A 26,415-nucleotide genomic window follows, 5' to 3' on the forward strand; every position below is an offset into this window, starting at 1 on the left:
GAGAGATGAATTGAATAGGGACAGTAATTCAATTTACCACAATACCTCAAGCAAAACTATGTCAGTGTGCACTCAATCCTGTATGTATGGTAAAGAGAATTTCTGGCTCTAGATTGGCCAGTCACTGTTGAGTTCTAGAATCCCACTTATGGGATGGCTTTCTAAATCCTGACAGATGATGGCAATCCTCACCCACTTGGCGGGGAGCCTCAGGGCAAAGGAGCTGTTGGCTTTTCTCAGCTCTCCTCCCTGAAAGCACAAAAACCATCTTCCAAGGAATAATATAGTGAGAGGAGGAGAAAATGAGAATGTTGGAGCCCAGGATTTTTAGGGCCGTGAAGTCATCCCACATGGTGCTACAGTTGTAGATATCATGGCACCGTGATTTTGTGAAGACCCATAGAACTTTATAGTACAAATAGTGAACATTAAAGTATGAGAATTTAAAAAAATCCTCTAGGTGATCAGGGATCCCACTTGGATGTGGAGGTTGGTGGTCAGCTGAAGATGCATGCACAGACATGTCCCCAGCGGCTAACAACTGGAATTCCTCACAAAGCTTTGTCCCCAGAGTTTGAAAGAGAGTGCAAAACCCAAGTCATGTTCATGGGTGATCCACAACTTGACTCAACAGAAATCTAATAAACATTCTAGAATACAGCAAGTAGAATACAAGGGCCCATGATCTCAGGAATATGAAGGCACCCAGGCCTCAGCTGAACTCCTGTCTCCTTGATTTTCTTTTGCATAACAGTCCCTCTGTCCCTTGTTCCTGACCAACTCACTAGACTTCAGCCACTCTGCCTTCTGCAGGTTTCTAGGACATTTCAAGGTCTTTCCTATTTCAATGCACTTCCTTGTTGCTCCTCAAGCCTGGAAAGCTATTGCCCCATCTCTACCTAGCTAACTCTTCCTCCCCCCTTGAAGCCTCAGCCTCCCAAGAGGCTTCTACATGGAGATAAGCTCTGTGCATTTTCCCATCACCTAAAACAATTCCTGGCACACAGTAGGTATTAAATAAATATTCATGTAATGTTTAAGATTCTGATGGAATACATAGACCTCTGATTTAGCATGGGTGCTGTGAAGACAGTTGAGAAGTCTTACACCACGCATACTAAGAGAGAATCCATGGGAAGTTCTTGGGTGGCTACTGCTATAATGCTAACCCTCTAAGAAAGACAAAAGCAGCAGCTTTATGCTCAGGTGCTGGAAATTCAATCTTTTTTTTTTATTGGCTGTTCACAACATTACAAAGCTCTTGACATATTTCATACATTAGATTGAAGTGGGTTATGAACTCCCAATTTTTACCCCAAATGCAGATTGCAGAATCACGTCAGTTACACATCCACATTTTTACATAATGCCCTATTAGTGACTGTTGTATTCTGCTACCTTTCCTATCCCCTACTATCCCCCCTCCCCTTCCCTCCCATCTTCTCTCTCTACCCCATCTACTGTAATTCATTTCTCTCCTTGTTAATTTTCCCATTCCCCTCACAACCTCTTATATGTAATTTTGTATAGCAATGAAGGTCTCCCTTCATTTCCATGCAATTTCCCTTTTCCCCTCCCTTTCCCTGGAAATTTAGTCTTTCAATTCATATTTTGACAGTATTTGGAGGAGGGACCTTCAGGAGGTAATCAGGGTTAAATGAAGTTATGAGGGTGGAGGTCCCATGGTGGCTTTAGTGCTTACATAAGAGGAGGTATAAGGACCCAAGCTGGTATATTCCTCCGATTTCTCCATGTGATGCCCTCTGCCATGATATGACACAATAAGAAAGCCTTCGCCATATGCACCTTGGACTCCCCAGCCTCCAGGTCTGTGAGAAGTAAATCTCTCTCCTTTATACATTCCCCATCTTGGATATGTTGGCTTAGCAGCAGAACACAGCTTAGGACACAGGTACTGGGCATATCTGAAGCTGTGAATTTTCCAGAGATTTGGAGTGGGTGAAGCCTTGACTTTCCTTCAACCCTGGTGCTGTGCTGCAGCCATCAGTTCCAAGCCATGCAAGAGGGGTGTCTGCTGGATCCCAGGCAGTGATCTCAGATTTGCAAATCCTGGCAGGCCCCACGTGGGCAGATGTGGGATGACCCCTTGCACAGGGTCACAGCTACCCAATTGCTGCTGGAGGATCTGTGCAAGGCTGGTGACCCTGGAAAACCTGGTGGAGGATGAAATCATGAGATAAACTTCTCCCACTCTGTGCAGCTGAGAGAGCTGTTCATCCCCTACTTGGAGGAAGCAGAATGGAACTCCTACCTGCGTGTCAGCAAGTAAGGGAACTCTTCTCTCTAAGCCCGGCTCCTTTGCAGCTCACTCACTAGCCAAAGCCAGCCATTCTTCCCCTGAGGCTCATTTTCTCTGACCAAAGAGACCACAATAGACCCACCTTCCATGAGAGCAAGGACAAGCCATTCTACCATTTCTGGGTACTCCATAAGTTGATGGAGAAGACAAGAGCCCACCACCAGAAACATGGCTGCAACTAAGGCAGAGTCAATGGAGAAAGCAAAGAATAAAGTCATTTCAACAAACTATGATAACTAAAAGGGGATTCAAGTACAGAGAAAAAGACTTTCTGAAATTCAAGCTCCATAAAACACGATACCCTGATTTATGAACGGCTGCTGCTGAGAATCAAACTGATGCTTTGAGTGAACAAAAGGAAGAAATTTCATACAAAAAAAAACTTAAAAAATGGAAATCTGTAAACAAACAAACAAAAAAAGAAAATCTGAGAGCCTCTGATGTGATTGTTGGTTCAGGAAAGAAACATGGAAAGAGACCGAGGGAAGAAAAGTAATAATAAAAACAGGTGAGATAAAAGAAATTTCCCAAAGCTAGAGAAAGATCTCAGATAAAGATGAATGTCAAAAAACGATGGACATATTATCCAAAGTACATGTATGAAGACATGAATTGGCGTGAACATACTTTATATACAACCAGAGCTATGAAAATTGTCCTCTATATGTGTAACAAGAATTGTAATGCATTCTGCTGTCATGTATTTAAAAACTAAAATTAATTTTAAAAGAACACTGAAATGCTATGATGGAAAGAGAAAATCATAAACTTCTGGGGCGGGGGGAAACAGGCCACTTACAGCAGTAATAGAATAAAACTTACAAATCATATTTTCAACCAGAAGAAAATTAACACAGTGACTGGGAACTCTGAAAAAATAAGAAAAAAAGTCCTGCTCATTCTGTAGCTAGCCAAGACATCATGTAGAGAAAAAGAATGTTTGACAAGTAAGGTTTAAGAGTATTGCCCATCTTGTAACCCATCAGTGGAGGTACATAGAAAATATTCTAACCAAAGGAGAGTGAATCAGAATATGGAGCTCATGACACAGAAAAACTGCGGAAGCAGGAAACCATGACAGTAACGAATAACTAGACAACACGAGTAATGTGGCTAAAATGTCATAGGTTTTAAGCAGAAAAATAAATCTTTAACAAAACAAAATTCCACACTCTCTCAGCATGCAAAACTATGTATGCGTGTGCATGTGTGTGCGTGGGTGTTTGTGCACATGCACACGTGTGCGTGTGTGAGCATTTACATGCAGATGATGGAGTGGGAAGGACAAAATTAAATGGGAAAACAAAAGTTCTCTTCTCAGTAAGCAAGGGTGGGAGGAACGGGGAAGTAAAAGGCACTGTAACATAGGGATTATGTAATTTTTATATATTGGTGGAAGAATCCAAATTTAGTAACGACTATATGTGTTAAAGACTATAATTATAAAGAAAAATAATATATTTTAAAAATTTACACCAGAGGGGGAAAAAGGAAGTTAGGATAAATAAAACAGGAGAACAAAGACTAGAGAACAAAAATATTGTGAACAACACAAAACCCAGTATGTAAAACCATGTACTAACTTTATCAAAAGAATAATTTTCATATTAATTATGATATAAAACTCAGGCCTAAAGTATTGCTATAAATACAATGAAGCAAAGTTACAAAGAAAGATTGGAAGTAAAAGGGGTTTTCAAGGAGGTACTAAGCAAATGCAAAGGTTAAAAAAAAAAGTATGAATGGCAACATTTTAATATCAAGTAAAATGCAATTCAAACCCAAAAGCATTAACCAGGTTAAAGAAGACAGGGAAAAACTTAATCAGTGAAGAAGCTCTGTGTAAGACATAAACCTCAATAGAATAAACAACGTAGCTGTCATACATATAAAAAAAATCCCAGAAATACAAGGAGAAATTGACAAAATTATTTATTGTGGAAAGTTTCTAATATTAATATTTTTCTTTCAAAATTTGACAGTTCAAGTATACAATTAAGGCAAAGATATAAAATATTTGAAAGGTACAACAAATTAAAATTTTCCCTCATATTCATGTTAACACAAAAATTAATCATATATTGGATGAATGGCATTGAAGAAAACTTTGATAAACTTCCCAAAGCAGATGCATTTATTTTACTCCATTCAAAAAAGAAATCAACAATCAGAATATTTTTTAAAATCTTCTAGTTATTGGGAAGTTAATAAATCTGTTCCACACAAATCGTGGTTCAAAGAGGAAATAAAAATTGAAAACAAAAAAGCAAGATCCAAAGGTAAAAGACATTATATCAAAATCTATCAGATACAGCAAAAGCTATGTGCAGAGGGAAATTTGTAGCCTTAAATGACTTTATTATTAAAAAACAAAACAAATCCACAGGCTCAAAACCATCACATGCATTTGGAGTAATACGTATCCATTTTTTCTTGATTTTTTTAGGTAGGCCCCATCGCTTCCACTGATTTTCTGGTTTTCATCACTGAGCAATTTCCCTCTTTCATTTCTTTCTTGATGCCACAGTAAGAATGGAGAAAGTGATCAAGAATTTCTCTGTCTGAAAATCACAAAGAAGAAAATCCAGATGAAAATTTCACGCAAGTATTTAAATGCTAAATAGAAAAATTCTAGGAAGGGAGGCGAATATCTGATAATAGTACTAGATTTACAAATTTGATGGCAAATCAAAAGAATCAAAGGATAATTATGTTTAATACCTAAAGAAGTACAGATGCATAATCATTAAGAGGAGTAAATTTAATATTCAAGGTATTAGAAAGATTTTAGAATGGAACAGAAGTAAGTCTCAGTGCTGTGCTGGCCAGTGTTAACAAGCCACTAACTTCTCTCTCCCCTTCTCCATTCCCTCATCTTGGAACACAGCCCACAGTACTTACCTTACCCTCCGGTAGGGATGGGTTAAGGATGTGTGTGAGGCACCTAGATGATGCCTGGCCCATCAAAGACATCTCACAGCCCTACCCTTTATCCTGGCTATACGGTAATAAACATTGGTGATAAACGATTGAGACTTACACCTCAAGTTTCACAGAAGCTAGCCTGTTTTTCTATCCACCAAAGCCGGTGTGTTTTGTTATTCTTGAGAGATGACTGTTGAACCCTGGGAATGTCCTTCAGCTCCCTGGTTCCCACTTCCTCATCTATGAAATGGAGGAGTCTTTTATGGTTCTGAACATCTGTGATTCCCTAATTTTAATTTCATGTCTTGTCAGCAATACAGAGTGGAGCTGTAAAATTTGGTTCACTTCTAGAAATTGTCATGTGTGCAGTCAAAGCCAAAAAGAAGAGTGCAAGTGACAACGTGTGAAGCTCAATGTTTACATCATCCTGCTCAATGTCACAAAAGGCAGCAGGAGTCCCTAGATCCCTAGATATGTGTGTGTGTGTGTGTGTGTGTGTGTGTGTGCACGTGCGTGCACACATATGCATGTGTGTTCTCTCCAACTATATTTGCATTTATTTGTCTTTGCAGTCTCATGTTTAATTTTGAACAGCCTCTACCCTTCCCCATACTTTTTTGATGCCAGTATTTTTCCATTGAGGTTCCCTTTCTATAAAAATTAATGCACTGATCTTCCATATACAGTTGGATCAACTGATACTTACACACTTATGTGCCACACCCACATGAAAATTTCAACTATCCCACCATCCCAGAAGATCCTCCATGTTTCTTCCCAGTCAATAGCTTACACCTCAAGACTGCTGCTGTTCTGATTTCTTTTAATCAAAGACAAGATTTGCCTGTTGTAGACCTTCCCATCAGTGAAATCATATAGGTGGTGTTTTGTGTCTGGCTTCTTTCATTTGGCATGTTTTTATGGCTCATACATTTTGTTGTATACATCAGTAATTTGTTCCTTTTTATTCTCACTATGTTAATATGTCATAATTGATCTATCCATTTTCCTGCTGACGAGGATTTGAGTCGTATCCAGTTTGGGGGGTACTGAGAATAAAGGGGTTATAAACATTTTCATATGAGTCTTTTTGTGGACCTGCGCTTTCTTTTCTCTAAGGTAAATATCCAGAAGAGGAATTTTTGAGTCATGAAAGAGTCATATGTTCAACACTGCCTGATCTGTTTCCAAAGTGATTATACTGTTTGATATTCCCCAAAAGTCTGGGAGTTCTGATTGCTCCATGATTGCTCCATGTCATCCACAACTGCTATCATCAATTCTTTTCAGTTTAAGCACTGTCTCTAGTTTTAAACTTTAAAGATTTTATTTTAAAATAAGCAAAAGAAAAAATTCCCTCTTTCCAATACTAAAGATATGCATACAAGATAAATCAAGTATGGCATGCATTAGTGAAAAGGATGAGATTGTGTAAAATATAATGTCAACTTAAGTTGACAACTACCCCCAAAGATTGCCCATTGTAACTCAAGGGCTACCCATGTTTATCATGTACAGATGCAGTTTTGTGTCTCCATGATTTTACCAATGCTGTTCCCTTTGCTAGGAAGGGCCTTGCCTCTTCTCATTGTGCATCTAGATTCATCTCTTCTGAGTAGCTTTTCCTCATTCCATAACCCCCGTGCACGGTCAGGGTTAAGAGTACCCCACATGGGCTTCCCATATACCCAAAGATCCCTTGCTTACAGCCTACAGCCTACAACATTAAAACTGCATGTCTGTCTCTCACACCAGGCAAGGAGCTTCCCAATAAGAGGGTTTATTTTTAACTCATCAATTATCTTTGTATCAAATGAACATTATAGGTCTTCAATTAACAGAGTTTGTTGAGTGATTAAATAAACGCATTTTGGGTAGCACTGGAGATTAAAGCCAGGGCCTCACACGTGCTCTACCACTGAGCTACATCCTCAGCCCAATAAGTGCATTCTTCCTTACTGGGAGCCATCCCTGACCCATGCGTAAACTGAGTGATGCTGAAACCATTAGGCAGGGAAGCCTGGTTTAGGGAACTCCCAGTCAGAATCCATTAGCTTGACGCCCGACCCATGTGGTACCCTGTTCTAGCTCACCATTTAAGTTCTAGCTTGGCTATGGAGATGGGACTGACCCATTAGAGCCACACAGACTCCCAGAGATGGGGAGATGGGTATGGCTTGCCAAAATGCCATTCAACCTCTTCACTGCAGGACCCCCGCCATACCAAGAAGCAAGCAGGGAACCAAGACTCCTCCCGCTGAAACTTTATCCCTGCCTTTGATGTACTCCCCCCTTAAACAAAGAATTGGGGCCTTTTCAGTTATTCAGTCCTAGCTCCCATCAGGACTGGAAGACCCATCAGATGCTCCCCTTTTTATATCTAATTTCTGGCTTTGTTTTTATTTCTTACTGATTATTTCAGACCTTTTATTTTTGCAGGAAGCTCATACCTCCTCTGGGTAAGAACCTACCCTGCTGGGTTGCTGGTCACCTCGTTATAATTAATACTACAAAGAGATACCTTCTTGGCAGCCGTATTCACAGGAGTTTGTGTTGGAAAAAAAAAAGATGGGGAAGGAGTAGTAGCTTAAAAATTTCATAGAAAACCAGACTTCAGAGAAATTTATCTTAAAAAAAAATTTTTGGTGGTGTTGGGGATTGAACCCAAGGCCTTGTGCATATGAGGCAAGCACCAAGTACTCTACCAACTGAGCTACACCTCCAGCCCCAGATTTTTATCTTTTAAGTGGGAAAAATGGGTAGATTACACGATATTTACCAATGGATAACAGACACCCAAAGAAAGTAATAAGGGTGGTCTGAATCAGACCTAGGGATTAAAACAATTTGGAAAACAGACTGGTCACTAAACAGATCTAATCCAATCTCTTCAAGTCACAAATGAACTGTGGAGGATCCCTTATCAAAAAATGCTTAAGACAAGATGTGTTTCATAATTCTGATTTTTAAAAAAATTTTAGAATGTATTTGAATAAATACAATGAAATATCTTGGGGATGGGACCCGAGTCTAAAGATGAAATTCACCTGTGCTTTGTATACACCTTATCCACAGAGCCCACAGGTAATTTTATACAATATTTTTGGTGCACCTGGGTTTTAAGTGCAACCCATCCCCCCATGAAGCCAGGTGTGGAGTTTTCCACCTGTGGCATCCACCTCTGTGCTCACAAAGCTTTGGATTTCAGATTTTTGGATGAAGGATGCTCAACTTGTACCAAATATGGCAACAGAGTTAATGGGAATAGAAGATTCGTTCCCCTTAACCGCTTTCTCCTCCTCTCTCCTTCCCCAGGATCTTTCATCTTCCTGGAGTCTTCCCTATCCGTCCTCACCTTTCCTTCTCTCCAGACCATTCTCCACCCTGTCTCAGGCCTTTACTGAAGGTGAAGGCTGGTCTTTCCACCCTTTGTCTCTCTCTCAAAATATTCCTGTTCTGGGCTCCTATTCCGTCAGGCCTACGACCCATGAAGGGTAATCCAGCAAAATGATTCAAACTGAGCTGATAATAACTGAGCCCGCCACATCTGCCAGGTGTTTTATTCTCTGCTGACTCACTCAGGACCATCAAAAAAAGGAAAAAAAAAAAAAAAGGCATCTCTGAGATCTTCACCAGCTGAAAAGCATCCGTGTCACCCCAAGAGGTTTGGGGCACGATGCAAAGGAAGCCTCCTTCTTGCTAGTCAGTGTCTAACCCAGCCAGCACGGATGAGTGAGCCATTCTAAAGTGAAAAGGGATGCGAAACCCACAGGAAGCAGCTCCTCCGTCCGCCCACGTCAGCGCAAAATAGCTGAAGGTGGGCCATGAGCTTCCAGGTACCTGTCCCCAGTGCTGTCCGAAGGCAACCCAGGCACCTTGAAGGATGAAGACGCAGGCTGAGCAGAGGTTCCACCCCTAGGGGACATCACCAAGGCTCAGGCTGCATACGACACAGAGAGGAGACCGAGGTGCCCAGCAGCCACCATGACTCCCCAGGGGCAGAAGCGGTGGCTGCGATTCCATGGCCAGTCCCTGGGCAGAAGGAAGCATCTGCTGAGGGAAAGGCAGAAACAGTCCTGCTGTAGGTCCCCACAGATGTGCCTCCTGGGCGTGCAATGGGCTCTTTGTAAAGTACAGAGGACGGTTTACATGTCTGCCACGAAGCTGAGCAAAGAGTGAGGAAGCAGCTCGGGCTTGCGCTGAGCTTCCTCTCTGCTTTCAGGATGAGACCAGAAGACCCTCCAGGAATCTCCTGTTTTCCTTCTGATGTGACAAACTGGCCCAGAGACATCTGTTAAGAGGCGTCAGGATCCCACCTGAAAATATCCACTTCTGCCTCAGTATGAGGCAGAACATCTGCTTTTCGGGTTTCCCTGAAACCTACCATTCAAGCACTTTTAAGGGTAGAAAAATACCTGCTTTTTTCTCCCCAACCTAGACACACGCGTGTGCGCACACACACACAGGCATGCACACATGCACATACCCCTCCCTTTCAATCTTGTTTGGAGCAGGAAAATCCAGAAACAAAGGGTGGGTGGGTTTCAGTGAAAACTTCAGAAGAATCGTGTGTCTGTCTGGGGACAACTGGGAACCCAAGAGAAGCAGGTGGACGACAGAGCAGCTGGAAGGCTGCAGAGGAGCTGGGGGAAGTCCTGACCCTAGGCCTGGTCACGGGGCACGAAAGAGCTGATGACCCCACATGCCCTTGAGCACAAATATGGGTGCAGGAGGTGACCCTTGGGTGCAGGGGAAAACAGCAGAACCTCTGTTTATATTTTTTTTACTTCCTCAACTCTTAAGTTTTCTAATGGGCCTGATACACTAGTTCATGTAAATATATATATGTATGTCCGCCTTGGGGCATGGATTTAAACAGGACCTGTGACCCCTCACAGAGGGAGCTATGGGAAGAGCTCTGCTTCCTCACACTCCTTCAGTCCCCAAGTTCATATTTTATACACACTCAGTTGGACAACCAGTTACCCCTGCGATGTTCCCAAATCCATCCCCACCCCACCCCCGCTCAGCCCGGGGATGGGTAAGTGTTATGAAGAGGAGGAACGACGCCATCCTGAAAATGGAATGGCTCTCTGGCAGGTGTGAAAAATGGAGGTTCTCAGATACTGTCAACAGCTGTCACAAAAATGTGCCACCAAATAGGAAATAGTGGGGGGAAAAAATAAACAAAACATGAGATAATACAGTCATCCACTAGAGAAATCAATTAGCTGGAAGAAAAAGAGAAGCCATCCTGGAATAATTCCACTGCAGGCAAAATGGGTTGGGAATGATCGGAAAGCTCTACCTCCTTTTTAATAAGTGGGAATGAAGTCACTGGGGCCTCTCTTAGGGAAAAGGTTCTCAATAGGTTGAGGTTCATGCAACACTTGGGGATTTTTTTTAAAGCAATTTTTTTATGGCTAGAAATGGGGACAATTGCTATTTTAGTATAAAGCAATGTGCTACGATCTGTAAATGAAATGGGAAGCTTTAGACTCCATCTTACCTTTGTCAGAAACAGTCTTAAGGTAGTTATTGATTTGCCGGGGCGTGATGGAGTTCAGGATCATTAAGAAGTCCAGGCGGTCCTTCCCGTAGTCGCTTTGGTAAGTGGTCTGCTTCTTGGTACATTCTTGGGTCCTCATGTAGCTGTGTAGCACCGAAGGGACTACAGAAACACAAGGGAAGGACCGACGCAGCGGCTGTCACCCAAGCAGAGAACTCTTGCCCCGCTTGTTAGAACCTGCCCCTGGCAACCCTGACCGCAGTTGGAGGTCACTCTGCATCACCCTGCATACTTCACGACGCTGGAAACTAAGGTGCTGTGTGAGTCTGATTCCTCCAGTAACTAGGGGCTGCGCAAAGCTGCTGCGACTTCCAGACTGTGGCCATTAGAAGAGGGAGGGATGGGGCACAAGAAGTTGTTCTGACGTGAGCTCATATGCAGGTCAGTGTGTTGGGATGGCAGTGGGCACCACCAGGTTAATAAACAGCCACCTTCCTGGAAACACCTTTGTCTTTCAGGACATGTCCTGTGCAAACTTGAGTTGGTGCACTGAGACACCTCCTTCCGGTGGCCTGGGAATCAGTCTTGGGATGAGCAGTTTGAAAGAAAGATGATATTTACAGCCAGCACTCACTGTCCGTTCAGACTAGGAGAGGTAAGAGGTGTGGGCAACCCCAAGGCACTTATATTTGATAATGAATATTGTTATTCTAATGTGGATTCTGATACTTATAGAGCTAACATGTTTTTAAAATGAAGACGTGATACAAAAATCCAATTTCTACGACTTTCTCAAGCTTTTGGTAAACCTCGGAAACACCTTCCATACTGTTTCCAGTCTCAGGTTCCCCTATTAAAGGGGCCATTGGCCACATAAAAGGACCAAACTATTGAGGGGTTTTCATGCTCCTTCCTGAGATGAGTGTCTGTAGGGTCTGGAAATGCTTTAACTGGAAAAGAAGACGACTAAGAAGTTCTGCGATGACCTTTTTATAGAATAATAGATTTCTGCTACTAGTTAACCCCCATGAAAAGAAGCAGAATCAATGACTAGAGGTTTAGCAGGGAATATTCCAGCTATGGGAACAGTGCAAGGCTTGGAACATGGAGCACTACCCTGAATGCGAGGGGCATGCCAACCCTCAGCAAGGATGGGGTGCAGGCCATTCACGAGTGCCCTGAGGCTCTAGATGAGGTATCTTCTGGACCACCCTTTAGCCCCAGGATGCTAGGCTTCCACTCTGCAATTCTTCTGTCTCAGGGACCATCTGGTCCCAATTCTTCTTCAGAAGACACCAAGTTTTCTTCTTAAGCAAAAGCTTGGAGAGGACTTGGTCATGGAACTTTTAAACACTTTCGAGATTGCCCAAGAACACTCAAACAGATGAGTGCTAAATCTGAAGACGCTGGAGGGAGGGAGGGTGCCCTCTGAACCCAGCAAGGTTCGGACTGCCCGCCAGGATCACGGCCCAATCACAAAGCATCCACAAGTTACACCTGGCCTGGTGTGCAGGGTGCAGACTGCTCCACAAAGACTCGGCGTTACACCCAGGCAGCCCTCTTACTCCTCACCCCTGCTAAACTTCAATTCCTTTGCTAAGGGCCATCAGGGAGACAGATCTGAGTAGGCCTCCTCCCACCCCCTTGTTGACTGATCTACAATAAATTTCTCTCTTTGTGCAGAAACTTGTGCCATGGTACCGGCTTCCGTGTGTGCCAGGGAGCAAGCCCTTGCGTGGCATCTACGGGATCTCTGGAGTTATTTTTTAAAACCACAGGTGTGGGCTGGGGATGTGGCTCAAGCAGTAGCGCACTCGCCTGGCATGCGTGCGGCCCGGGTTCGATCCTCAGCACCACATACCAACAAAGATGTTGTGTCCGCCGAGAACTAAAAAATAAATATTAAAAATTCTCTCTATCTCTCTCTCTCCTCTCTCACTCTCTCTTTAAAAAAATAAAAATAAAATAAAACCACAGGTGTACTTACCTAGACCTTTAGAAGCAGCTGACAGGTTGGAGTAGCATCCATATTGGAAGCTAAAATCCTGCGACTCGGGAAGTTTAGCTGGAATTTGGTAATTCCGTCGAAATTCAGTGTCTGGGGGCCGGGGAAGGTGCTTTTTCCAGTCCAAACACACCGGAGAACTGTTCTTAATCTCCTGAACTGGGGTAGAATGGAAAAGGAAAGAAATTTTTAAAAAATACTCCTTGTAACCTATTTCTGAGTAGCATTTCTTTCCATTTTGCTTCTGGTAATAGCTTCCAATTGCCAGACAGACCCCTCATCCCCCCCACCCCCCCACACATACACACGCCTCTTGTATTTAGAAGAATGGTCAGTGTGCTTTTTATGAATACTTAACTTATTTTCTGCTTTCTCAGAAGGTAGGGTATCCTCACATAATTATAAGCAGTCCCTAATGAATATATCTGTCTGCCCCTAGAGTACCCCTTGTTCTGCTCTGTGAGCACAGAAGGCAATGATTATCCCCCTGCCAGTCTCTGGAGCAGGGGTGAGGGGCAGAGAGGGAGAAGGGATAAAGATTTTGGATGTGACTCATGTTGCCATTTGAAACACAGGATGCCCAGTTTAATTTGAATTTCAGACAAACAATGAATACTTTTTTCATATGAGTAATTACTCATTATCTACTACATATCATTATTCATATTTAACTGGGCAGCTTATATTTTTATTTGCTTAACCTATCAACCCCAGATGGAGTGGTATGTCCTCCTCATCACCTGGAAAAGAACCTTTGAAAGCTTATCTGGTATAGGGCTAGGGGACATCATTGTTATTAGTGTTAATAACATTATTGGTTTGAAATAATAATCTACTAAAAACATTCATTAAATATACCATCATTAAATGAAGCACTGATTAAACATGAGTTTCACAAACATGACAGAGGAGCCACAAGCCAACTCATTTAGTTATGTTCACCCTTCATTTTTGCTGGCAAAGCCTTAGTTTGGGGGCATATTATAAAACGCCATCTTTATTCAGAAAGATAAAGATGTTAAAAAGATGGGTTTCATGAGCAATGTCTAAACAGTGGAAATGCTTGTTGACAAACTCAATTCTCTTGAAAACTAATTTTCAACAGTTCTTTTCCAAATAAAATTCTAATAAACACTGTATGTCAAAGGGTTCATACAACGGCATCTACTGGTCTACACTGTGTATCAAAGGAAACATTATTGCATCTACCAGCACATGATAACATTTAAAATACTGATTTTTTTAAAATAAGCTCTCTGTCTAGACCAGCAAAGGTGAAGTTCATTACACCACGCTGCCCCTAACTTTGGATGACCCAGGAGAAAAAAGATGCAGGTGCTCAGTGGCCTCAAAATGACCTCAGAAACTGCCCATGGAGATACTTTGGAAAACCATCTGGTATTGTTCCCAGTAACTTGCATCTCTAACTTGTTTTTTGCCATTTACTAATAGCTTTATAGGAGAAAAACAAATTTATGTTGAAATACATCATGCCTGTGTCTCTCTCCCTGTCCCCCAGGGCAACCATTCCATAGCGAATGTTTTCATTCCCCAGATGTGTTGTGTGCTGCTTGCCAAGGTGATTAATAATGAAGTCATTGTTCTACCTTCAGACAACCCCAAACCAGTGTGATTAAAGAGATGTCTCCAGGACCAACAGATATGGGACGCGATAAGTCTTGCAACCACCACAGGAGGAACTATGGAGAGGTCGGAATCTCCCGGGAAGCGTCTCTAGAACAGATCCCTGCGGATCCCGAAGTGGGAGTGCCAGGCTCTTCACTGAGAACAGACTTCCCGTGTTTTTAGGAATCACTGAGTCAGAGCTCGGCACAGGGTGCCACGGAAGCCCAGAGGAGAGTGAAAGAGGAGGAAGAGGAATGGCAGGTAGACGCTGGGAGGGGCCCTGACAAAGGGTCAGCATGGGGCAAAACACCCAGTGGGCCCCTGGTGTGTGGCTGGCGGAGTGCAGGGCGCCCTGGGCAGGAGGAGGAGTTGAGGGTGACATGGAGAAGTGACTTGGGAGCTGGGGAGAGTCTTGGAGGTCTTTTTACATGGACCAGGATGGACCAGCACAGAAGTGGGGTCAGTGGAGATGAGGACCTAGAAAAGGCACAACTCGGGACCTACACATACTTTAAGTTCCTCTGAAGGCAGAGATTAAGTTTTATTCTTCATTTATTCTCTGTACTTATCACATTAATAGGCCTCATTAAATATTTACTAAATTTATGAGTGAATGACAAAAACCAACCGGAAACATAATTGCTATGGATTAGCACTTAAAGTCTTTTGAACCACACTCTGGCAACTGCCTCTGTGATAGATGTGTAAGGTAACTCCCAGTCGACTGTGTACTCTTCCTCCGTAGCCTGGGCTTAGTGTTTCTCAGCTAATACATTTGTTGTCTTTATAAAAAATTTCTTGTTAATGAGCTCCTTCAGGCATTACTAAGAAGGGAGGTTCTTCATACAAAGGGACCAAATGAATGACTGAAGCCCCCCCATCCTGGTGCTGAAGTAGAGACAGATGGGGTAACCATGATCCAGAGCTAAGCCGGCTGAAGGCCTCACCCAAGGGGTCATTTGTGCTCCTCAGAGGCTCAGTTCCCTTTGGTTTCTTTCCACTTGAAAACTGGGATACTGTACCAGTAAATTTTCCCTGAAAAGGAAACCGGCCCATTTAGATCAGGCAGGGCTCTGCAGAAAGGCTAAGCCAAAAGTAATGTAGAGCAAGGAACATTCAAAACAATTAGGACCATTGGCAGCGATACTCTAAAGCCAAGTGGGATATGGTTCTAGTGTCTTTACCAACTGTTCTAACTCATCAAAGCCAGGTTCTCCAAGTGTGAATGTGAAAACAAGCATCTTGCTGGGTATGGCGGCAGGTGCCTGTAATCCCAGCAACTTGTGAGGCTGAGGCAGGAGGATTACAAATTTGAGACCAGCCTGAGCAACTCAGTGAGATCCTGATTCAAATTTTTTTAAAAATGAAAACAACAGGGGATGTAGCTCAACAGTAAAACATCCCTGGGTTCAATCCCCAGTACCAACCAACCAAACAACAAACAAAAAAAGCACCTTTTGGTACTTCTCATTCATTTGCCTTAATTCAATATTCAATAATGAGGATACCAAGCTAAGACACAGTCCCCGTGCCTCAGAAGCTTAAAGTCTTAGAGAAAATAAGCACACAGAACATAACCGCAATACTATGTGATAAATGCAGTACTATGTGATAAGTCCTCTAAAAGAGGTTAGAATGGGGCTACGAAAACAGTTGAAACAGCCACTGAGACAAAACTGGAGATCAGAGAAAGCTTCCAGGACAGAAATGACACCTGCGTGTAGACTCCAGTGGTGGGCAGACGTGCTGACAGGAGGAAGGGGGACACTCTGCACAGGAAGCAACAACGCGTGCAGGCAGGAGGAGGCTGCGGAGAGTGTGGGCAGCAGTGCAGTCTCAAGAGGGTTGTGGGGACAGGTGGGGGAGGCTGGGGGGAGGCTGGACAGGGGCAAGGGTATCCATTATGCAAATTAAGGCATTTAGCTGCTGTCTGGAGGACTATGGGGGAGTCCCTAAAGGGAAGTAGAGCCTAGGTGACCTTGGTTTTCACCTCCAGAAGTTCACTGTGACTGTAGTACCCACAGTGGGTTGGGGGAAGGAACTAGAAAAGGGAATTGTATCAGAGGTCATCCAAGGTAGACACTGGTCATTAGGGCAGCAAGAGAAACAGATGGATTTGAGAAATTTAGGAGGGAGTCTTGACAGGTCCTGAATATTTACCAGCACTTGGGGGAAATGGTGATTCGCTGAATGGACAACTTTGATGAAAACCCAAAGACATCTTGAAGAATTCTGGCATTTCCAATGTTCTTCCTTGATCCTTTTGTTTATCTGCAGGTACACTGGTCTTTTGACCCCGTGCCCATCTATCATCTCAAGAAGGGCATTTCCCATATATTCTCTCTGACATTCAACAAATATGTCCCGGGCTTCTTCTATCCACCAGGCCCTGCCCTAAGCCCCGAGTGGGCAACTTACTGCATCAGATATGAAGGAGTAAAACAAGAACAACACAAGACAAGAATCAGGAACAAATGACTTCAAAGCGCAACCGGCTAGATGAAATGAGACGAAGGTCCCTTCAGATAAAGTAAAAGGTGTGGCCTCATGGGGGAGGTGGCGCTGAAGCTGGGATGGAAAAGCAAAACCTCAGGAAGAGCTGGGGAAGACCCACTGGCCAAAGCGGGAGGGAAGTTGGCATCTTTCAGGACCTACAAAAGCCCATGGGGTGGATCCCCAGGAATGAGGGGGATGAAACAAAGGTAAGGAACTAAGAGAGGCCTAACAGGAACCCCCAGAAGGAACCAAAACTTGGATTTTATTCAAAGTGTGATAGAAAGTCCGTGGAAAGAAGCCATAGAATAACGGGATCCAGTCTAGATGTTTAAAGATCATCCATCTGCCTTGTGGGGGAGGGACTGGAGGGTCCAACAGGTAACGTAAGGTCAGTTGAGGGAAAGGAGGCCATGTGTTGGGACCCTCCTAGACTTCTCCAAATATATGGAACTGAGAGGTCTGGGGGAGAGACCCGAGTGTGGGAGTCCAGGATAGCTGCTATTTAAGGAATCAGGATCTCTAGCAGATACCAAATGGAAAAATGACCAGAAAGTAAGAGACAGGAAATAGGGAGAAGGTGACAACACAGAAGTTCAAAGAGAAGGGTGTCCCGAGATGTTCCAAGAGTGAGCGAGTGGCCAGCAATACTGACTGCTGCTCACGGGCTGGGAAAGACGCAAATGGGAAGATCCTAATGAAAGGCCACCAAGCACCTTGACAAGAGGAGTTTCAATAGCTGGATGGGGACAAAACCCAACCTGGAGGGGGTTGAAAAGTCAAAGGGTTAGCAGTATCTCACATTGAACCCAGTGGATTGTCTCCACTGTATTCCTGCCTTTAGGACCCTTCCATGCCCAAACTTCATCAGAGTGACTGTGCGGGACAAATGTTGACACTTGGCCAGATGCTGAAGAGCAAACAAGATACAGCAACTGAATGGGCAAAGCAGAGGAAGCGGAATCCCAGGGACTGCAGAAGGAAATAACAGATAAGTGAGCTGACCCACTGTATGGAACTCCAGCAGGCTCAGACTTGGATATGACAGCTACGGTGGAAGACAGGGTGTGAGGCTCAGGACTGGACTCAGAAGCCTGGCTGGAAGCTTGGATGCAGAGTGGTTCCTTGCTTCACCTTCTTAACCCATGCAGTCGTATGACGATGGCCCCTTCCTACGGTGGTTTGAAAGTCCCCTCCGAACTCATATTGAAATGTAATTGCAACAGTGACAGTATTAAGAGGTGGACCTTTAAGAGGTGATTAGATCACAAGGGCAGAAAGGATTAATAAGATTATGGGGGACTGGGTGAGTTACTGCAGGAGTGGACTCTTGATAAATTTGGAAGCCACCCTTCCTCTCTTGCTTTCATGTGCTCTTTCATCATGCAATGCCTCCCACCACGTTATGATGCGTCATGCAGGCCCTCACCAGATGCAGCCCCTCATCTTGGACTTCCCAGCCTTCAGAACCACTGGCCCCAAATCTTCTTTGTTTATAATTTACCCAGTCTCGGGTACTCTGTTACAGCAGCAGAAAATGAGTTAAGACATGGTATGGTTTGCAAAAGCTCACATGTGAGACAATGCAAGAAGGTTCAGAGGAGAAATGATTGGGTTACAAGAGTCTTAACGTGATCAGTGAATTAATCCCCTGATAAGAATCAACTGAATGGTAATCAAAGTGGTAGGGTGTGGCTGAAGGAGGTGGGAATTGGGGTGTGGCTTTTGGGGTGCATATTTGTATCTGGCGGTAGAGACTCTCGCTCTCTGCTCCCTGATCATCATGTGAGCTGCTTCCTTCTGCCACACACTTCTACCATGATGTTCTGCCTCACCTCATCCTTAGGGAATGGAGCCGACTTTCTATGGACTCAGACCTCTGAAACCGTGAGCCCTCAAATAAACTTTTCCTCCTCCACAGTTGCTCTGATTTGGTCCTATAGTCACAGCAGTGAAAAGCTGACTAAGACAACTTGCAACGCTGTGACCAAAATGCCCAACCAGAACAACTTAGAAGAGAAAATGTTTATTTGTGGCTCAAGGTTGCAGAGGTCTCAGTCCACAGATGGCCAACTCCATTGCTCTCAGCCCAAGAGGAGGCAAGGCATCATGGGGGAAGAGCCCAGTGGAGGAAAGCTGCACAGTTCAGGGTCGGGTAGAAAACAGACGAGGAAAGGGGACACAGGGAAGATGCACCCTTGCAGGGCACACCCCCAGTGACCCACCTCCTCCACTCATGCCCCCCCTGCCTGCAGATATCACCCAGTCCATTCAATCTAGGAGGAACTGATGAGTTACAGCTCTCGGGATTCAATCATTTCACTTCAAACATTCCTGGTTCACACAGGAGCCTTCGGGTGACACCTCATATCCAAGCCATAACACTTCCTAACTAGAAATTTATCTTCTGAAAAACTGAGCCAAAGAAGCTCTGAGCTTTTTTTAAAAAAGTTTCCAAGAGAAAAATACAAAAGGATCAGAAATTAAGATAGCATCAGTCTTCTGTATCCTAGATGCTAGAACATATTTGGAAGAATGTGTTCTGAGGGAAAATAATCATCAACCCAGAATTCTATATCCAGCCAAACTATCAAACAGATAGCAAAGTAAAAAAGACTTTCCCAGATTGGCAAAAACATTTCTCCCTTGTACCTGTTCGTAGGAAGTGACTGGAAGACGTGCTTCAGCAAAATAAAAGGAGGAAAGAAAGGGAAAGATGTGGACTCAGGAAACAGGGAATCCATTGCAGGGAAGATACAAAAGAAAATTTCCAGAATGATGAAAAAGAAGGTCCTGGGGCCCAGTTGGGTGGCAAACCTACGGAATGACTAGTTGAGTCCAGGAGCTAGGGGGCCAGCCTGGGCAATACAGCAAGACCCCATGTTAAAAAAAAAAAATCTAAGCAAACAAAAACAAAAGCATCTATATCTTTCATATTAAATTCCTTTAAGGGTCAAATTACATATGCTATTTTCAATTCTTGTTGATCACTATTTTTAAGAATTAAAAGTTATTTTTATTAAATAAATGTAGGCATATATTTTAATGGTTAGACTAACTAATCTAGACTCAGCTAGCCTAGATTAGAGGACAATGATGGCAGAGAGAGGGGTGGGGGGCGGATCAGAGGATCTCCAGGAGAACTACTAGAACAGATAGAACATACTGTTTGGAAAAAATCTTGGCAAGTGTATGACAAAGTATTTGGGAAAAAAAGTAGTGAAAGGCACATAGAAAATAAGGTATGTGGAAACAAAGTCAAATATTAAATGGTAAAAATAAAAAAATAATAATCATGTAATACACACTGGCTCAGTGATAAATGCTACATAATCATATCATATTATGTGATCATAATATGTCCTGTCATTATAATCATAATGTAAGCAGTAATGATATAATGTAACCAAAAATTTGGAATATAATTCTACTTAAAGGCTGAATGGAGGAGGTAAGAGAAATAGTTATAGTACCAGATCCTCCACTACCTACAGCAGGATCAGTAATAATGCCTAAAATTGGTGACTTAAAAATAGCGGCAGTATTTAAAATTATGGGGAATCACATAAGAAGAAACTGTTAAGAGGATTAAAATTGATCACTCATGGCAGGTAAGGGTGTCGGTGGAGAGTGGCAGGTCAGGAACCATTGTAATTTCTTTATATGTCTGAGTAACCACTTAAATATATGCATGTATTTGTTTAATAAAAATAACTTTTAGTTTTTAAAAATCGTGATCAACAAGTTAAGAATTGGAAATGGCATATATAATTTAACTCCGAAAGACGTAGATGTTTCTGTTTTTGTTGGCTTTGTTGTTTTAGATGGGGTCTTGCTATATTGCCCAGGTTGGCCCCGAGCTCCAGGACTCAAGCAATCCTGCCACCTCAGCCTCTCAGGTAAGTGGGACAATGGACATGCACCAGTGTGCCCAGCTAGGGATGTGGTTTTGGCACAGGGTTCGTATCCTAGACTGCACCTGTCACTAGCTAGGTGATCATGGGCAAGTTGCTTCACCCCTCTGAGTCTTAGGTTTTTCATCTTTGATTGAGGGTGATAACTTCATAGCTTATTGAAGATTTAATGTGTTAAATTATGGAAAACTAAGGGGTTAGTAAACGTTAGCAGTTTTTGTGAAGAGAATCAGAGAAATGCACAGTTGCCAAACAGAGACGTGAGTCAGGAAAAGCTCTTGTTCCTGTTTGGTATTTTAAACACTGCACTAGAGCCGAGTGAACGCTGGTGGGGAGGACAAGGATGCCACAGAGACGGGAAGGTGGTTTAGGAGGAAAAGCCAGACAACTGGAGCAGAGTAGCTCCTGTTCAGGGAGAGGGGAGGAGCATCCTAGTTCTCCAGGGTGGACTGAGCTGTTGAGACGGAGGGGGCAGGAATGAAGGTGGAGACAGAGGACAACATAGGCATCGTGATCCTCCCTTGACTTCCAGAGTCTCAGGGAGATGGGGGCCCTCCGTGCTCCTCTATGTTCAAAATCCACATGGCTGCCAGGCTTCCTCAGGGCCATGTGTTCTTACCAAAGAGGTGGGAGAGCACCAGGTTCCAACCGCCATTTTGTCACAAGGCTTGGAGCAGCCGACCAGAGAGCACTGCATTCTCCACTACAGGGAAGAGTTTTAAAACACCTATGATCAATTTTCATGAATTCTCATGAATCAAATTTCTTGCCTATATAAAAGACCAAAATTGCACTGTATGTATATATATGTCATTTCTGGAAAATGGGTCTGACTCCACAAAGTTGATTTGAGAAATGGCGGCAGTTATGGCATCATCTCCACTTACCCTACAGAAAACCAAGGCAAAGGTTATCCCAGCTACAGAACCCTAAGGACCAGAGCCAAGTGAATCATGGGAGAATCTAGATTCTTGCAGGGGAAGATTTGTATAGCAAAAGTCCAATTCCAGAAAGAGGCATGTGTTTTTCTAGGAGGCAGCATGAAAAGAGTGCTAGACTCTACCCCTGAGCTACAGAGAAATTGAAATGGGCCTTGATTAACCCTCTACTGTTTTTATACCTATCTACAAAAGGTACCACACCATCCCATCCCATCCTCAGTCAGACAGCTGGCTCCTTTGACTTCCTTATCCCTGTCATCCATCAGTCACTCAACCCTATGGTTCATTCATTTGTTCTACCAATATTTCTTTTCATGCTTATGATGAATCAGATACTGGAGTGAACACTGGTGGTACACTGTCTTAAACAGGTAAACCATCCTCCACCATGATGATGTGGACAGAAGTGCCCATATCATCATCCTGCTGGTGCCACACCTCCATCCCCACTGCACAGCCCTGCTTCAGGTACCACTCTCCCCCGGGGACTGTTTTGACAACCTCTTGGTGGCCTCTTTCCTCTCAGTAGTACCATTTCCTTCATGCTAGAATCTACATCTGAACTATATCGCCACTCTAATATGAACCTTTTGATTGCTCCTGGGATACTCCTGTGCTTTAGATCACCCTTTCAAACTGAATTCTCTCTGCCTGTGCTGATTTCTTCTCTCATTCCTCCCACTTGCCCTTGACTTCATCTCTACACATGAAGTCCTTTTAGTTCCTCAAATGTTCCTCTATGCCTTCACAAGACAAAAGTGACACTCTCCCCCCACCCCTTCATCTTTACCTGGCTAATTCATCCTTCAGGTCCAGAAGGGAAGCCTTTCCTGACCTCCACTTCCACCCCCCACTTCACCACCTCATGATGATGTTGTGCCCAGAGCAACCTGCATTTCTTAAAACATGCACCTGTTTATGCTTGACTCTTTTTGCACATGACATTTCCTATTTCATGTCTAGATTGTGAGTGGTCCCCCCTCAAGGGAAGGGACCACAACCATGCTGCTAACTACTGCAACTCATTGACCAGTACATGATCAGGCTCCAGAGGAAAACAAACACGTTTACCTTTGTCTAGATCCACAAAATCGCTCTTGGTGTGGGAAACAAACTGATTTGCTATTGCCTTCTTAATTTCTTCCATAGAAGCAGGAATTTTCCAAGGAACGCAGCCCCTTCTTGTCTCACTTGGTTGCTCTGGAGGTAGTGTCCATTCAATGTAGCCCTATCAATGCAAATACAATTTTCAACAAAATTGATACAGATTCACCTAATGGAATCAAGAATACGAGCATTGGTGTGGACATAGTCTCTGGAATCCTTTATATCCAGTTAGAACTCTCTGGTTGCCTGAGTGCAGGGAGCCTGTTAATGGGATCCATTGGTTTACCTAGCTGTAGCACAGATGCTTGTGCATTTCTTTGACTTTTCACACTGATGGAAAAAAAAAATGTGATTGCAAGCACCAAAAAATTGTGCTTCTAAAAAGAATTCTCCCACAGATAAGACCAAAAAAGGAGAAAACCCATACTATCCTAGTTCTGGCTACCTGTTCCCAAAAGAGCAGAGACAGTGGCTGCTTTCCCCTTGGGAGTCCTAGAGAGAAACATCCCACAGAGAAACCCTGACTCACAGGCAGAGGCCTTAGCAACACTGTGGGGGTCAGGGGAGGAAAGGCACTGTCTCCTCTTTACCTCCAAAGCAACTCTAGGATTATAAAACTTGAAACCTGCACTCCCTGCTGCCGTCTTCCTCTTTCATGACCTCACTCCCTAGCTCCCTAGGAAAATGGAAGCCCTCAGGAGAGAAGCTCTGCACACCAACTCCCATCCGCCACACCTGCCCTGGCATCTCTGATGAGAGTACCTGAAGTGCTGCCAACAGGACCCAACCCATTTGGGCAGCTAGATCCAGTTCCCTGTAGTGTGCTCCAGCCCAGCACTCCAGCGACCCTCACTTCTAGAAACTTCCGTGTCTTCCTCTCTGCTGGGTGGCTGCCTTTATTTCTTGTACCTTGTAAAGAAACCCTTCTCTTTGCCCGAGTTCCTGGGAATAGTTATATATTCATACTGTTCCAAATTATCTTTTAAGTCCCTTTTAATCTTCAGGTTCTCTCTCAATCCCCCCTTCTTTCTCTTATCATTTATCTACTGAAGAAACCAATTGTAAATATGCCAGCATCTATTGAAGCAGCTATTTGATGCATAGAGGTTCCAAGTGTGGATTTTGTTGATTACATACCCACAGTGCCATTTAAAAGGTCTTTAGGATTCAGATTCAGGGTGGATCTCTTGGACCATTCTCTAAGTGGTGTTCAGCAAGATCATGGGAAATGATATTAAAATTATATTGCTATTTCTCTTTGGTAACAGTTGTTGAGGCTCAGTGACCAGATCAGTAGGGTCAACCAATCTGACTTGCCAAAACTCATTGGCTCAAAGTACAAAGGACCATCTATAACACTAGCTCTCATTGGCTGAGAGCACAGAGGACAGTCGGCCACACCAACTCACACCAGCTCTCATTGGCTGAGAGAACACACGGAGGCAGCCACGCTAGCTCTCAGGGTGAGAGCCTTGGAGAGCACTTAAATAAATGAAAATCACATGTCTATTTGTATGTATACGCATAATGTTGTAATTAACTCATATTTATTTTAGGATTTTAAGGAAAATACTTAAGACACATATAGATGATAATGAAAGTATGCCACAAGGAACCAAGTTAGATGGGGTATGAGTGTATGTTCTAAGGATTCCCAAGTTTACCTCTCCAGCTTCCCACTCGCAGGAGCTCCAGACCTCTATGTGCAGCTGCCTGTCTGCCGAACAGATCTTCACCAGAACTCCCATTCCCTCTTATTCCTTTCCCCATCAAACCTGGTCTTCCACCATGTTCCAGCTCAGAAAATAGCGTCAGGACAAACCCAGCCTCTGAGAGAGAAATATGAACATCCTCCTTCCTTCTCTCTTCTTCATCTTTCACATCCCTTTAGTCATCAAATACTGTCCATTCTACCACTTTGTCATCTCTTTAATGCATGCAAGCGCCTCATCCTAGGTGTCAGGTAAATGAAACCTTTTATTATGACTGAGAATTGTCTTATAGGATGGAAGAAGGGTGTACAGTGCCAAGAAAACAGCAGAAGAATTGGTTATTTTTCTTCCGGCAGAGGATGGGAGATGGCTCTTTTTAAAATGAGCCTTGAAGAAATATAGGGCAGTGCTCCATAGTAGGAGCACTGCCCTATATTATATCCATAGTAGAGAGGAAAAGGCTTTTCTAGAGGAAGGCAAGAGTGATAAAAGTCAGGGAGGTTTGAGAGAGCACAAAACAAACTTGTGCATACCTATTCATAGCAGCACTATTCACCAAAGCTACAAAGTGGAATCAACCCAAACATCCAACAGGGTGGTATGGACAAATAAATAGTGGCCTATTCATACAACAGTATTCAATCACAGAAAGTACTGGTACTTGCAACACCAGAGGTGAACTTCAAAAATATTATACTAAGTGAAAGAAGTCAGGCACAAAAGGTTACCTGTTATATGATTCCACATGTAAACTACGCAGAATATGTAATTCATAGAGATAGAAAGCAAATAGGTGGTTTCTAAGGGGAAGGTGACAGGAATTTTTTTTGGGGGGGTGGGTAACTCTTTAATGGGCATGAGTTATTTTGTTTTGTTTTGTTTTTTCTGGGATCATAAAAATGTTCTGCAACAAAACAGAGAAATAAATAGAGATAGAGATAAGATGGTTAGAAATAAAGATGAGAAGGTAGGAAGGAAATCGTCCCAGAAGGACCATATAGCTCATCACAGAAGAAAGTGAAGAGTGTTTGTGACATATTCAAACTCTTATTCTCATGGATTGTTGACACAGTATTAAATTCGACACATACAGAGCTATTATATTACTTGATTGGCTTACTTTTTTGTGTCTCCTTAGTCCTCTTGAAGACCCATTTTTTATGGTATTTTCCTTAGAATATGATTTCCAAACGTACTCGTCACTGTATCGTGTATTCAGAATGGGATCACTAAGTGCATATGCATATCCTAATCTTCTGATACTTTTTTGACTACAAAAAAAGTAGAAAATAGAGTAAGGGATTAAATGCCAAATCTCACAATAGTGCACATGTCAAACCATTTGATTAATGATATATTTTTTAAAGATGGGTTAACTTAAGATTTGATGCCAGATATAATTTAATTTGAGGGTTCCCCTGATAAGAAACAATTCTGTGACAATCGTAGGATGGCTTTAGCAAATGTACAGGGATCTAAAATGAAATTAAGAATAACGACCTAAGTTTATTATATTTTTTAAAGATACTCTCATAGACAAAAAGTACCTCAATCTAACCACAGAGTTGGTAAGGAAAAGATTAATTCCAGAGACAAAAAGAAGCAAATTAGGATGTTCATTTTTGGCTTGCAAGTCCTCAGTGAAATGATGCATCTAGGCCATGATCAGCCATGTCACCAAGAACTCAAAAGAAGGGGTTCACCTGGTGTGATGTGCTTCTGGTTGAATATACTCACCTCCACCTGTTAAATGTTTTTGCCAAAATATGGAATCTGAATCAAATGAAGTCTGCAGAATATTGAATTACAAGAAATGGAAGAGAAGAGAAATATTTTAAAACACATGATGGGAATGGAATCAGA

At 43.0% G+C, this 26,415-nt stretch overlaps 1 protein-coding gene across 2 annotated transcripts; it reads right to left on the reverse strand.

The window, feature by feature from the left end:
• Positions 1–4,236: 4,236 nt before the first annotated feature.
• Positions 4,237–25,796, reverse strand: Tex26 (testis expressed 26). Of its 2 annotated transcripts, none has more exons than XM_040281625.2 (5): positions 25,673–25,796; positions 22,805–22,961; positions 12,742–12,918; positions 10,755–10,916; positions 4,237–4,881 (listed from the first exon to the last, which is right to left on the reverse strand). In XM_040281625.2, the coding sequence occupies exons 2-5, from the start codon at positions 22,878–22,880 to the stop codon at positions 4,763–4,765; spliced, it is 534 nt and encodes a 177-aa protein (XP_040137559.2). In that variant the 5' UTR covers positions 22,881–22,961; positions 25,673–25,796; the 3' UTR covers positions 4,237–4,762. The 2 variants fall into 2 exon arrangements, with proteins under 2 accessions (XP_040137559.2, XP_077872280.1); XM_078016154.1 differs by lacking the exon at positions 25,673–25,796 and adding an exon at positions 23,978–24,188.
• Positions 25,797–26,415: the final 619 nt, after the last annotated feature.

This window comes from Ictidomys tridecemlineatus, chromosome 6 (assembly GCF_052094955.1).
Source record: "Ictidomys tridecemlineatus isolate mIctTri1 chromosome 6, mIctTri1.hap1, whole genome shotgun sequence".
NCBI classification, from domain to species: domain Eukaryota; kingdom Metazoa; phylum Chordata; class Mammalia; order Rodentia; family Sciuridae; genus Ictidomys; species Ictidomys tridecemlineatus.